The 15,146-nt window shown below is 36.6% G+C and overlaps 1 protein-coding gene across 1 annotated transcript in view; it reads right to left on the bottom strand.

The window, feature by feature from the left end:
- Positions 1-15,146, bottom strand: part of CCDC175 (coiled-coil domain containing 175) — a 75,743-nt gene that overhangs the window by 28,948 nt on the left and 31,649 nt on the right. Inside the window, exons 9-11 of the mRNA XM_067734515.1 lie at positions 8,257-8,393; positions 5,960-6,070; positions 5,057-5,128 (exon numbers count right to left, since the gene is read on the bottom strand). Coding sequence (XP_067590616.1) covers positions 5,057-5,128; positions 5,960-6,070; positions 8,257-8,393 — 320 coding nt within the window. The remainder of the gene's footprint in view (positions 1-5,056; positions 5,129-5,959; positions 6,071-8,256; positions 8,394-15,146) is intronic.

The raw sequence follows: 15,146 nt of genomic DNA, 5'->3' as shown, positions 1-15,146 counted from the left end.
AACAATACAATAACTGAAATGAAAAATACACTAAAAGGAATCAATAGCAGAATAACTGAGACAGAAGAACAGACAAGTGACCTGGACGACAGAATGGTGGAATTCACTGCCACGGAACAGAATAGAGAAAGAAGAATGAAAAGAAATAAAGACAGCCTAAGAGACCTCTGGGACAACATTAAATGCAACATTCACATTACAGGGGTCCCAGAACGAGAAGAGAGAGAGAAAGGACCTGAGAAAATATTTGAAGAGATTATAGTTGAAAACTTCCCTAACATGGGAAAGGAAATAGCCACCCACGTACAGGAAGCACAGAGTCCCAGGCAGGATAAACCCAAGTGAAACACACTGAGACACATAGTAATCAAATTGACAGAAATTAAAGACAAAGAAAAACTATTAAAAGCAACAAGGGAAAAAGGACAAATAACATATAAGGGAAGTCCCATAAGGTTAACAGCTGATTTCTCAGAAGAAACTACAAGCCAGAAGGGAGTGGCATGATATACTTAAAGTGATGAAAGGGAAGAACGTACAACCAAGATTAATCTACCTGGCAAGGATCACATTCAGATTCAATAGAGATATCAAAAGCTTTACAGACAAGCAAAAGCTAAGAGAATTCAGCACCACCAAACCAGCTCTACAACAAATGCTAAAGGAACTTCTCTAAGTGGGAGAAGAAAAAGACCTACAAAAATAAACCCAAAACAATTAAGAAAATGGTAATAGGAACATACATATCAATAATTACCTTAAATGTGAATGGATTAAATGCTCCAACCAAAAGACACAGGCTCACTGAATGGACACAAAAACAAGACCCATATATATGCTGTCTACAAGAGGCCCACTTCAGACCTAGGGACACATACAGACTGAAAGTGAGGGGATAGAAAAAGATATTCCATGCAAATGGAAATCAAAAGAAAGCTGGAGAAACAATACTCATATCAGATAAAACAGACTTTAAAATAAAGAATGTTACAAGAGACAAGGAAGGACACTACATAATGATCAAGTGATCCATCCAAGAAAACATAATCATTATAAATATATATGCACCAACATAGAAGCACCTCAATACATAAGGCCATGCTAAGAGCTATAAAAGAGGAAATTGACAATAACACAGTAATAGTGGGGGACTTTAACACCTCACTTACACCAATGGACACAACATGGACACATCATCCAGACAGAAAATTAATAAGGAAACAGAAGCTTTAAATGACACAACAGACCAGAGAGATTTCATTGATATTTATAGGACATTCCATCCAAAAACAGCAGATTACACTTTCTTTTCAAGTGCACAAAGAACATTCTCCAGGATAGATCACATCTTGGATCACAAATCAAGCCTCAGTAAACATAAGAAAATTGAAATCATATCAAGCATCTTTTCTGACCACAATGTTATGAGATTAAAATCAATTACAGGGAAAAAAACATAAAGAACACAAACACATGGAGGCTAAACAATACGTTACTAAATAACCAAGGGATCACTGAAGAAATCAAAGAGGAAATCAAAAAATACCTAGAGATAAATGACAACAAAAACACAATGATCCAAAACCTATGGGATGCAGAAAAATCAGTTCTAAGAGGGAAGTTTATAGCAACACAATCCTACCTCAAGAAACAAGAAACATCTCAAATAAACAAACTAACCTTACACCTAAAGGAACTAGAGAACGCAGAACAAACAAAACCCAAAGTTAGTAGAAGGAAAGAAATCATAAAGATGAGAGCAGAAATAAATGAAATAGAGACAAAGAAAACAATAGCAAAGATCAATAAAACTAAAAGCTGGTTCTTTGAGAAGATACACAAAATTGATAAACCTTTAGCCAGACTCATCAAGAAAAAGAAGGAGAGGACTCAAATCAATAAAATTAGAAATGAAAAAGGAGAAGTTACAATGGACATCGCAGAAATACAAAGCATCCTAAGAGACTACTACAAGCAACTCTATGCCAATAAAATGGATGACCTGGAAGAAATTCTTAGAAAGGTATAAACTTCCAAGACTGAACCAGGAAGAGATAGAAAATATGAACAGACCAAGTAATGAAATTGAAACTGTGATTTAAAATCTTACAACAAACAAAAGCCCAGGACCAGATGGCTTCACAGGTGAATTCTATAAAGCATTTAGACAAGAGCTAACACCCATCTGTCTCAAACTCTTCCAAAAAACTGCAGAGGAAGGAACACTCTCAAATTAATTCTACAAGGCCACTATCACCCTGATACCAAAACCAGACAAAGATACTACAAAAAGAGAAAATTACAGACCAATATCACTGATGAATATAGATGCAAAAATCCTCAAGAAAATACTAGCAAACAGAATCCAACAACACATTAAAAGGATCATACACCATGATCAAGTGGGAATTATCCCAGGGATGCAAGGATTCTTCAATATAGGCAAATCAATCAATGTGATACACCATATTAGCAAATTGAAGAAAAACCATATGACCATCTCAAAAGATGCAGAAAAAGCTTTTGACAAAATGCATCACCCATTTATGATAAGAACTCCCCAGAAAGTGGGCATAGAGGGAACCTACCTCAACATAATAAAGGCCATATACAACAAACCCACAGCAAACATCATTCTCATTGGTGAAAAACTGAAAGCATTTCCTCTAAGATCAGGGACAAGACAAGGATGTCCACTGTCATCACTATTATTCAACATAGTTTTGGAAGTCCTAGCCACAGCACTCAGAGAAGAAAAAGAAATAAAAGGAATACAAATTGGAAAAGAAGAAGTAAAACTGTCACTGTTGGCAGATGACATGATACTATACACAGAGAATCCTAAAGATGCCACCAGAAAACTACTAGAGCTAATCAATGGATTTGGTAAAGTTGCAGGACGCAGAATTAATGCACAGAAATCTCTTGCATTCCTATATGCTAACAACAAGGTATCAGAAAGAGAAAGTAAGGAAACAATACCATTCACCATTGCAACAAAAAGAATAAAATACTTAGGAATGAACCTACCTAAGGAAGTAAAATACCTGTACTCAGAAAACTATAAGATACTGATGAAAGAAATCAAAGATGACACAAACAGATGAAGAGCTATACCATGTTCTTGGACTGGACGAATCAATATTGTGAAAATGACTATACTACCCAAAGCAATCTACAGATTCAATGTAATCCCTAGCAAACTAGCAATGGCATTTTTTTACAGAACTAGAATAAAAAATCTTAAAATTTGTATGGCGACACAAAAGACCCTGAATAGCCAAAGCGATCCTGAGGGAAAAAAACGGAGCTGGAGGAACCAGACTCCCTGTCTTCAGACTATACTACAAAGCTACAGTAATCAAGACAATATTGTACTGGCACAAAAACAGAAATACAGATCAATGGAACCGGATAGAAAACCCAGAGATAAATCCAAATACCTGGTCAGCTAATCTATGACAAAGGAGGCAAGGATATACAATGGAGAAAAGACAGTCTCTTAAATAAGTGGTGCTGGGAAAACTGGACAGCTACATGTGAAAGAATGAAATTATAACACTCCCTAACACCATACACAATAATAAACTCAAAATGGCTTAAAGACCTAAATGGAAGACCGGACACTATAAAACTCTTAGAGGAAAACAGGAAGAACACTCTTTTTTTTTTTTTTGCGGTACGCGGGCCTCTCACTGTTGCGGCCTCTCCCGTTGTAGAGCACAGGCTCCAGGCGCGCAGGTTCAGCGGCCATGGCTCACGGGCCTAGCCGCTCCATGGCATGTGGGATCTTCCCGGACCGGGGCACGAACCCGTGTCCCCTGCATCGGCAGGCAGACTCTCAACCACTGCACCACCAGGGAAGCCCCAGGAAGAACACTCTTTGACATAAATCACAGCAAGATCTTTTTTGACCCACCTCCTGGAGTAATGGAAATAAAAACAAGAATAAACAAATGGGACCTAATGAAACTTCAAAGCTTTTGCACAGCAAAGGAAACTATAAACAAGAAAAGAAGGCAACTCTCAGAATGGGAGAAAATATTTGCAAATGAATCAATGGACAAAAGATTAATCTCCAAACTATATAAACAGCTCATGCAGCTCAATATTAAAGAAACACACAACCCAATCCAAAAATGGGCAGAAGACCTAAATAGACATTTCTCCCAAGAAGACATACAGATGGCCAAGAAGCACATGAAAAGCTGCTCAACGTCACTAATTATTAGAGAAATGCAAATCAAAACTACAATGAGGTATCGCCTCACACCAGTTAGAATGGGCATCATCAGAAAATCTACAAACAACAAATGCTGGAGAGGGTGTGGAGAAAAGGGAACCCTCTTGGTCTGTTGGTGGGAATGTAAATTGATACAGCCACTATGGAGAATAGTATGGAGGTTCCTTAAAAAACTGAAAATAGAATTACCATATGACCCAGTAATCCCACTACTGGGCATATACCGACAGAAAACCATAATTCAAAAAGACACATGCACCCCAATGTTCATTGAAGCACTATTTACAATAGCCAGGTCATGGAAGCAACCTAAATGCCCATCAACAGACGAATGGATAAAGAAGATGTGGTACATATGTACAATGGACAGACAAATGGATAAAGAAGATATGGAACATATACACAGTGGAATATTACTTAGTCATAAAAAGGAATGAAACTGGGTCATTTGTAGAGATGTGGATGGACCTAGAGACTGTCATACAGAGTGAAGTAAGTCAGAAAGAGAAAAACAAATATTGAATATTAACATATATATGTGAAATCTAGAAAAACGGTACAGATGAACTGGTTTGCAAGGCAGAAATAGAGACACAAATGTAAAGAATAAACGTATGGACACCAAGGGGGGAAAGCTGAGGGGGTGTGCGGGGGGTGGGATGAATTTGGAGATTGGGATTGAAATAAATACAGTAATATGTATAAAATACATAACTAATAAGGACCTGCTGTATAAAAATATAAATAAATAAAATTAAATTTTAAAAAGATAACATATACTACTTATAATATAAATGAGTTTTCTTTTTTTACCATCTCTGAAGTTTTCTTTCCAGGTTATCGTTCAGGACTTTTATTTGTTTCCGATATGCTTCCTTTGTTGCTCTAAAAACAAGAAAAATACATTGGATTTTGCATTTGTGGGAGCTGTTAAAATGTATAGTAGACTGTATGTATAATTCACATGCACAATAAGGCTACCATCTAATTGGGAGACAAAACAAACCTTGTGAAACAACAGATTTTATTGGCAGACTAATGGAAAGACAATTACAATTTTTGCAAGTGTAAACTGATTTTGCAAGTATTCCAGCCAAGGATAGAGAAGAACGGATTTTGGCGAGGCAGTTGAGGAAAGGTTATTAGAGGATAATGTTTAATAGAGGGAGGAACATGGATTGCCAGAATGGAGGTGCAATCTCACCAAGGAAAGGACATCATCCTATGCAAAGAAACAGAGGAAAGGAGCAGCAAGTCAGGACTCTTGTGACTAAGGCAAACTTGCTGCATACAGAGGACATGAAGGGAAATAACACTGACATAGGAAGGGTTAAGGTCAACAAATTGGTGAGGAACTCTGGGTTCTAGACTGAGTTCTGATTTACTGCCATGTATAATTTAGAAAGCCAATAAATATTCTTGAATTAGGGATAAGTGGTAACTAAGGATAGAAGATGTGCTTGTGAATCTGGGATGAAGGGGAATGTGAAGGCTGTAACAGAGGTATTAGACACAGCTTATGTACAACTCAGTGCCTGTCTATCCTTTCAGTGAAAGATTCGATGATAATGACTTTTCTGGACTGTAAAAGAGAGTCAATTATGAACCTCCTTTTCTATAGTATATTAGAAATTGGCATAGATTTGTTGCTACCATTTATTAAAAAGATAAATGTAGAGGAATGAAGATTAAAATTTTCAAAGGCAACAAACATACCGATGAAGCTCATTGAGTCTGATAAGTCCTTCTTCCATATTTCTGATGTCTACTTTTCTTTTTGATAGGAAGTTTTCTTTCTGAGATATAAATGCCAGTTGTTTCTGATTTCTACCATGAAAAAACAGAGTAATCATATATTTAAGGTTGAAATAATCATTTTTAACTCCTCAGCATAAGAAAATATGCAACCACAAACAAGAATTTAAAAAGTAGTTTGGAAAGTTTAGTTCATGAACTGTTTATCAAATAAATTAGTAAAAATAGAAACAAAGTCTTTTTGCTAGTGGTGGCTAAATTTATGAAAATCTCTAAGCCATGAAAGGAACATTAACTGCAATAGTAACCATAAAAGCACAAGAACAATTCTATAGTATTTTATCATGCTGAGTGGGTGTGTCTCTTTTAATGAATTTATCAGTTCTGTTATGTTATTTTGTAAAAGGTGAAGGAATCAATCAGACCGACTTTGGATAGTGGTCTACCTCTTCCTAGTAGTGTGACCTTGAAAAGAGACTTCACCTGTGGATGAGTCTCAGTTTCCCCATCCATAAAGTGGGGATCACAATACCTATCTCACTGGTTTTAAGGATTAACCGAGATGTGAAGTGACAACGCCAGTGGGTGGCACTCATGAGGCATTTTGTAAAGAGTGGTTATTTTTCATCTCTAACTTACAGAGAAAATAATGGGAAGTTTATGATTTTGTTCAAATTTCTAGACATTGATAGGAATGTGCTTGTAACAGGAAGTACTTTATCTAAGTGTCTCATCTTCTTCAAAACTGCTATGGACTGAATTGTGTCCCCCCACAAATTCATATGCTGAAGCCCTAGGCCCCAGTGAGATAGTATTTGAAGATGGGGCCTTTGGGAGGTGATTAGATTTATATGAGGTCATGAGGATGGAGTCCTCATGGTGAGATTAGTGCCCTCATAAGCAGAGACACCAGACAGCTCTCTCTCTTTTGCGCTCTCTCTCTCTCTCTCTCTCTTTCCCCTCTATGAGGACATAGCAAGAAGGTGGTTGGCCATCTGCAAGTCAGGAAGAGAGCTCTCACCAGAACCTGACCATGCTGGCACCCTGATTTCAGATGTCCAGCCTCCAGAACTATGAGAAATCAATTTCTGTTGTTTAAGCCTCCTGGTCTATGGTAATTTGTTATGGTAGCCCAAGCTGAAGAAGACACAAACCAACAACAGTAGTAAATGTTTTATTGTTACAATTATTTGTCATCAGCACATTTTGTGATTCAAACTGATAACTTAGTATGGATCTGAGGAAAGTTTCTGCCTGAAGAATACTATTAGTAGGCTATTCAATTGGATGATACAAAATGATTGCAATAACTCTCTGCATCCTAAATGCTGCAACAGTGACCATAAATTCAGCTTCACATAAGTGGGCCTGGACACCATAATTACACTTCCATGTGATTTAACTTTGAGTGTAGTAATGTATTACTACTTACATAACTCATACTTGCAAGATGTTATTCTGTAATACTCATCAGGAAAACACTGGTGAAAGCCCACTACCTGCTAAGCAATGGACAAGATCCTGAAGATACAGTGCTGAGTAAGACAGAGCAACTGCTCTGATCTGTTCATAGTTCAGTGGGACAAAGGGATTTGTACCCAGCTGACAACAATGCAGTGACTGATAAAAAGGAATGACCTCAGAGGGACGTTCCAGAGGATCATTGTGGTGAGAGGGAGGTGGATAAGTTAGGAGTGGTAAAACAGAAAGTGGGAAGAACTTATGAGAGGCAAGCCAAACCAAAGAAGCTAAAAGGGGTGAAAAGAGTGGAGTTGGAGAGGAGGATAGGATATTTTTGAGAAATATTTGGGAGGTGAAATTGACAAGCCTTGGTGCTTGAATGGAGTCCTAGTAAAAGATAGGGGTTTCCTTGAATAATTTCCCAGTCTCTGGGTTAGGGGATTGTGTCAATGACAAAACCTTTTTCTGAGAAAGGAAATGTAGGTGCAAAGCCAGTTTCTGATGAAGGTAGATCTCATAGTTTCTCTAGGCAGTCTCATGGGGTAAAAGCATGATTATTCTTTCAAGAGTCTGATTTAGAAGTAAAAATAATAGATTTGGCGTTTATGGATTTGATCTGACCCATATGAGGAAAGCATTATTCAGTATATATAGAGGCGCATTAGGAGTGTATTTACAATTGGGTAAAGAACATTTCATTGTTATCAATAGATTTTAAACTAGGATAAGCTTAAGTGGAGAAGTAACCCATAACTAAAGCATGTTGAGTCATGTATGGATTATGGATAGAAACATACTCAGAATAAATTTTCTGTTTCTGCATAAAAACTTTATCCTCCTCATTTAGGACAATCTTATATTGTCTCGAAACAGTATGCAGTTTCTCTCGTAGATCTTTGTTCTTGAAATGACATTTGTGTAGCTTTTCAGCCATCTAGAAAAAAAAGGAATTGAAGTAGAGGATTTGTTTCACGGCTCTTTCGGTGGGCAACTCTCTAGAGCACTGGGTATATTATTTAACATACAATGACTATGCCTTAAATGTTGAGTGATCTAATTCTATATCAAATATGTAACTGTACGTTTTGGGGCCTCTTCCATAAATTATGACAAATGTGTAGAAAGGTAGTAAACACTAATGCCATAAAGTAATAAACCATAGTAAAGTAGTAAACCATAAAGTAATAATTGATATTAAAATAAGAATTGGGATTAATAAACTGGGATCATTCAACAAGATCTGTATGTCCTTTTCCCAGAAAATAAACTACACCAGGGAAAAGAAAATGTAACATCCATAGGAACTCTTGTTCAAAACCTCTTTGACTGGATATCATGCTTAACTTTTGTTAAATATTTCTATTCAAGGACAAAAGATAGTACCCATTAGTGTTCTGAATGAGGTGAGAACTTTGTGCTTGGATGTCTCTACTGAATTGCTTCAAATGAGGTAAGAAAATTAGGTTAGGTAGGAATGGTGGGCTAAGGATCACTAAAATAGATGGATGAAAAGAGTTCTTAAAAGTGTTGCAGAGGGGCTTCCCTGGTGGCGCAATGGTTAAGAATCTGCCTGCCAATGCAGGGAACATGGGTTTGAGCCCTGGTCCGGGAAGATCCCACACGCCGCAGAGCAACCAAGCCCTTGCGCCACAACTACTGAGCCTGCACTCTAGAGCCCACAAGCCACAACTACTTCCACAACTTCTACAACTACTGAAGCCCGTGTGCCTAAAGCCCGTGCTCCGCAACAAGAGAAGCCACTGCAATGAGAAGCCTGCGCACCACAATGAAGAGTAGCCCTCACTCGCCACAACTAGAGAAAGCCCGCGCATAGCAACGAAGACCCAACGTAGCCAAAAATAAATAAAATAAATAAATTTATTTTAAAAAATTGTTGCAGAACTAACAAGATAATGAGGAATTAGTAAGCCTAATTCTACAAGAAAGTAAGAATCCAGACTGGTAAACCTAGCACTGAAAACTCCTTTTACTCTGAGGACATTTACTGATATAGAAGAAGCCACTTGGAATCTGAGATTTGGTTCTCTTACATGACAAGGGGGACAAAAGTCAACACTTAGGGCTTATCCAGGTGTTACGCCTGATAAACCTCCTGCCACATTAGTCTGGGATTCCAGAGAGCTTCACCCTCTGAAGAAGAGTGAATTAGAAGCTAACAAGCTATGGTCCAGCCTGACTTAGATCACCAGGGAACCTAAAGGTGGATTAAGGAGGTTTGGGACTGTTAACATCCCAGGTATCTGACAGAAGTGAATGAAATCTGTTCCTGAGAAATACACTGTCATCCTAGACCTCAAATTGTTTCTACAAACACCTTTTCTGAAATACAATGTCCAGTGTACAGTTTTCCAACAGAAGGAAACAAGACAGCATGAACAAAACTTGGCAGAAACAATAGATGACAGAACCAGTCCTACAAAAATACCAGGTATTGGAAATAGACACTGAAATATAAAAATACTGTATTTATTATGATCAAAGAATACTAGACATGCTTGAAAAATATGGCAAGGAATTGGAAAAAATAAAGAACAACAAAGCAGATTTGAAAATTACCAGTTGAAAAATACAACAACCAAAATTAAGAATTGAAATAAGACCATTCTGCCCAGAATGCAGCAGGGGTAGACAAAAAGTAGAAAATAGAGAAGAGCGAGTAAGATACAGACAGGATATTTTATTAGTACAAATAAGTGTGTTCATATAACTGGAGTCTCAGAAAAACAAGAAAAAGCATGGGACAAAAGAAATATGTGAACAGATAATGGCTAAGAATTTTGCAGAACTTACAAAATACAGCAACTCACGGATTTAAGACGCCCAATAAATCCCAAGCAGGATAAATTAAAAGAAAAACTTGGACATATCATAGTGAAATTGAATAACTAGGTCAAAGGGAACAAAAAAGACCTAAGATAAATGAAAGACATGCTGTGTTCATGGATTGGAAACTTCAATATTGTTAAAACATAAAATCCTCCCCAAATTGATCTATAGATTTAATTCAACCCCAATCAAAATCCAAACAGGCTTTTGGGCAGGACTTGACAGACTGAAATTCAAAGGGCCAAGAATAATGGAAGCAATCTTGTAGAAGAACAAAGTTAAAGGATTTTTACTACTAACTATAAAGGCTTATTTTAAAGCTACTAATTAAGAGTGCATGGTTTTAATGTGAGAAGAGATTAAGTCCAAATGAATAAAATAGATGCTACAGATTCACACATATACTTATAATATATTTATGATCCACAGTTGATTTATGACAAAAGTGCCACTGAAATATAGTGGAGGAAAGTACTATCTTTCCATTTAACAGTGTTAGTTAATTGGACAATCTTATGTGAAAGTATGAATCTGGACTACCATTTCACAGAACACACACACACACACACACACACACACACACACACACACACACACATTCCAGACAGCTTGCAGTACTTAACATGAAAAAGCAAACACTAAAGCTTCTACAAGATCACGTAGGAGAATATCCTCAAGACATAGGACATGAAAAGCATAAGCCAAAAAGGAAAAGATTGATAAACTATACTTCATTAAAATTAATAAACTACATTTATCAAAAGATAGATATGTACACAAAGACTGTACACTTACAGTAAATATTCTGTTCTGTATATGTGTAATATTTCATAATAAAAGTTAAAGTTAGAATAGAATTTTGTGTCATTATTGAACTTGCCTCCTATAAACTCACGAGAATTAAGATTGGATGTCAGGAAGAGTTCAGTTTTTATCCAACACTTATTTGTGGTCTTTTTGACGATAGCCATTCTGACAGGTGTGAGGTGATATCTCATTGTGGATTTGATTTGCATTTCCTTGATGATTGGTGATGTTGAGAATCTTTTCATGTGCTTGTTTGCCATCTGTATGTCTTTGGAAATATGTGTATTCAGATCCTCTGCCCATTGTTTAATCAGGTTGTTTTTTAGATGTTGAGTTGTATGAGTTCTTTGCATATTTTGAATATTAACCCCATGTCAGATATATTGTTTGCCAATATTTTCTCCCATTCAGTAGGCTGTCTTTTCGTTTTGTTAATAGTTTTCTTTGCTGTGCAAAAGCCTTTTAGTTTGATGTAGTCCCATTTGTTTATTTTTGCTTTTGTTGCTATTGCCTGAGGAGACATACTCAATAAAAATAACTAAGACTGTTGTCAAAGAGTGTACTGCCTATGTTTTCTTCTATGAGTTTTATGATTTCAGGTTTTACATCTAAGTCTTTAACCCATTTTGAGTTGATTTCTGTATATGATGTGAGGAAGTAGTCCAATTTGATTCTTTTGCATGTTGCTATCCAGTTTTCCCAACATTATTTATTAGAAAGGCTATCTTTTCCCCATTGTATATTCTTGCCTTCTTTGTCATAGATTAATAAACTATATATGCAGGTTTAGTTCTGTGCTCTCTATTCTGTTTCATGATCTATGTGTCTGTTTCTGTGCCAGTACCATACCATTTTCATTACTGTAGCTTTGTAGTATAGTTTGAAATCAGAACGTGTAATACCTCCAGCTTTGTTCTTCTTCCTCAAGATTGTTTTGGCTATTCAGGGTATTTTGTGTTTTGGTAAAAATTTTAGAATTATTTGTTCCAATTTTGTGAAAAATATCACTGGAATTTTAATAGGGATTGGATTGAATCTGTAGATTGTCTTGGGGAATATGGTTATTTTAACAATTTTAATTCTCCCAATGGTAAAATATATATCTTTCCATTTGTGTCATATTCAATTTTTTCATTACTGTCTTATAGTTTTCCAAGTACAGGTCTTTTACCTCCTTAGTTAGATTTACTCTTAGATATTTTATTCTTTTGAATCAATTATAAATGGAATTGTTTCCTTAATTCCTCTTTCTGATAGTTTGTCATTAGTGTATAGAAATGCAACAGATTTCTGTATATTAATTTTGTATGCTGCAACTTTACTGAATTCACTGATGAGCTCTAGTGGTTTTTTGTTTTGGTGGTGGCTCTGGGATTTTCTATGTATAGTATCATGTCATCTGTAAACATTGACAGTTTTACTTCTTCCTTTTCCACTTGGATTCTTTTTCTTGTCTGAAAAAGACTGTGGCTAGGATTTCTAATACTATGTTGAATAAAAGGGGTGACAGTGGGCAGCCTTATCCTGTTCTTGATTGTAGAAGAAATACTTTCAACTTTTGACCTTTGAGTATGATTTTAGCTATAAGCTTGTTGTATATGGCCTCTATTATGTTGAAGTATGTTCCCTCTACACCCACTTTATTGAGTTTTTTTTCATAAATGGGTGCTGAATTTTGTCAAAAGCTTTTTCTGATCTATCAAAATAATCATATGATTTTTTAAAATTTTTATTTATTTATTGTTTATTTATTTTTGGCTGCACTGGGTTGCTGTGTGTGGAGCACAGCAACTTTCTCTGGTTGTGGCAAGCAGGGGCTACTCTTCATTGCAGTGCACAGGCTTCTCACTGCACTGGCTTCTCTTGTTGTGGAGCACAGGCTCTAGGCACTCAGGCTTCAGTAGTTGTGGCACATGGCCTCAGTAGTTGTGGCTTGTGGGCTCTAGAGCGCAGGCTCAGTAATTGTGGCACATTGGCTTAGTTGCTCTGTGGCATGTGGGATTTTCCCAGACCAGGCCTTGCACCCATGTCCCCTGCACTGGCAGGCGGATTCTTAACCACTGCACCACCCGGGAAGTCCCAATCATATGATTTTTATTTTCAATTTATTAAAGTGGTATATCACACTGATTGATTTGCAGATACTGAACTATCCTTGCATCCCTGGGATAAATCTTGCTTGAGCATAGTGTATGATCCTGTTAGTGTATTATTGAATTCAGTGTGCTAATATATATATATATTTTTTGCGGTACGTGGGCCTCTCACTGTGGTGGCCTCTCCCGTTACGAAGCACAGGCTCCGGATGCGCAGGCTCAGTGGCCATGGCGCATGGGCCCAGCCGCTCCGCGGCATGTTGGATCCTCCCGGACCAGGGCACGAACCCCTGCCCCCTGCATCGGCAGGCAGACTCTCAACCACTGTGCCACCAGGGAAGCCCCAGTATGTTAATATTTGTTGAGGATTTTTGCAACTATGCTCATCAGTAATTTTGGCCTGTAATATTCTCTTTTTTGTGGTGTCTTTGTCCGGTTTTGGTATCAGGGTGATGCTGGACTCATAAAACGGGTTCTTAAATTTTGGGGGAAGAGTTTAAGAAGGATAGGCATTAACTCTTCTTTAAATGTTTGGTAGAATTTACCTGTGAACCTGTCCAATCCTGGACTTTCTTCATTGACAGTTTTTTTTTTTTTTCTGATTCATTTTCATTACTGGTAATTGGTCTGTTCATATTTTATATTTCTTCCTGATTCAGTCTTGGGAAATTGTACATTTCTAGGAATTTATTCACTTCTTCTAGGTTTTCCATTTTATTGACATATTATTGTTTGTAGTAATCTCTTATGACCCTTTGTATTCCTGTGGTGTAGGTTGGAATTTCACTTCTGATTTTATTGATTTGGGCCCTCTCTCTTTTCTTCTTGATTAGTCTAAATAAAAGTTTATCAATTTTGCTTATCTTTTCAAAGAACAATCTCTTAGTTTCATTGATCTTTTCTATTGTTTTATTTTTAAGTCTCTATTTCATTTATTTCTGCTCTGGTCCTTATTATTTTTTTCCTCTTACTTTGTTTTGTTTGTTCTTATTTTTCTAGTTCCTTTAGATGTAAGGTTAGGTTGTTTGTTTGAGATCTTCCTTCTTTCTGAAGTAGGCCTGTATCACTATAAACTTCCCTCTTAGAACTGTTTTTGCTGTGTCCCATATATTTTGAATCATTGTGTTTCCATTTTCATTTGTCTCCAGGTATTTTTAAATTTCCTCTCAGATTTCTTCAGTGACCCATTGGTTGTTTAGTAGCATATTGTTTAGCTTCCATGTGTTTGTGTTTTTTGCAGGGTTTTGTTTTGGTTTGGTTTTGGTAGTTGATTTCTAGTCTTATACACTGTGGTCAGAAAAGATGCTTGATATGATTTCAATTTCTTAAACTTGTAGACTCTTGTTTGTGTCCTAGCATATGATCTACCTTACAGAATGTTCCATGTGCACTTGAAAATAATGTGTATTCTGCTGCTTTCGGAAGGAAAGCTCTCTCTATATATATCTGTTGATTCCATTGGTCTAATGTGTCACTTAAAGCCATTGTTTCCTTATTGGTATTCTGTCTGGATGATCTGTCCATTGATGTAAGTGAGGTGTTAAAATCCTCTACTATTATTATGTTACCATCAATTTCACCCTTTATATTTGTTAATATTTGCTTTATGTATTTAGGTGCTTCTATGTTGGGTGCATATATGTTTACAATTGTTATTTCTTGTTGGATTGATCCATTTCTCAGTCTATAATATCCTTCTTTGTCTCTCGTTACAGTCTTTGCTCTAAAGTCTATTTGTCTGATATAAGCATTGCTATCCCAGCTTTCTTTTTGTTTTCATTTGCACTGAACACCTGTTTCATGCCCTTTCAGTCTGTGTGTGTCTTAGATCTGAAGCTAGTCCCTTATAGACAGCAAATATAGAGAGTTTTTCTTTTTTTAAATCTGTCAGCCACTCTATGTCTTTTGATTGGAGTATTTAGTCCATTTACATTTAA

This window comes from Pseudorca crassidens, chromosome 1, assembly GCF_039906515.1.
Source record: "Pseudorca crassidens isolate mPseCra1 chromosome 1, mPseCra1.hap1, whole genome shotgun sequence".
In the NCBI taxonomy this organism is placed as follows: Eukaryota; Metazoa; Chordata; class Mammalia; order Artiodactyla; family Delphinidae; genus Pseudorca; species Pseudorca crassidens.
The sequence above is the reverse complement of the archived record's forward strand: the minus strand, read 5'-3'. Positions and strand labels throughout refer to the sequence as shown.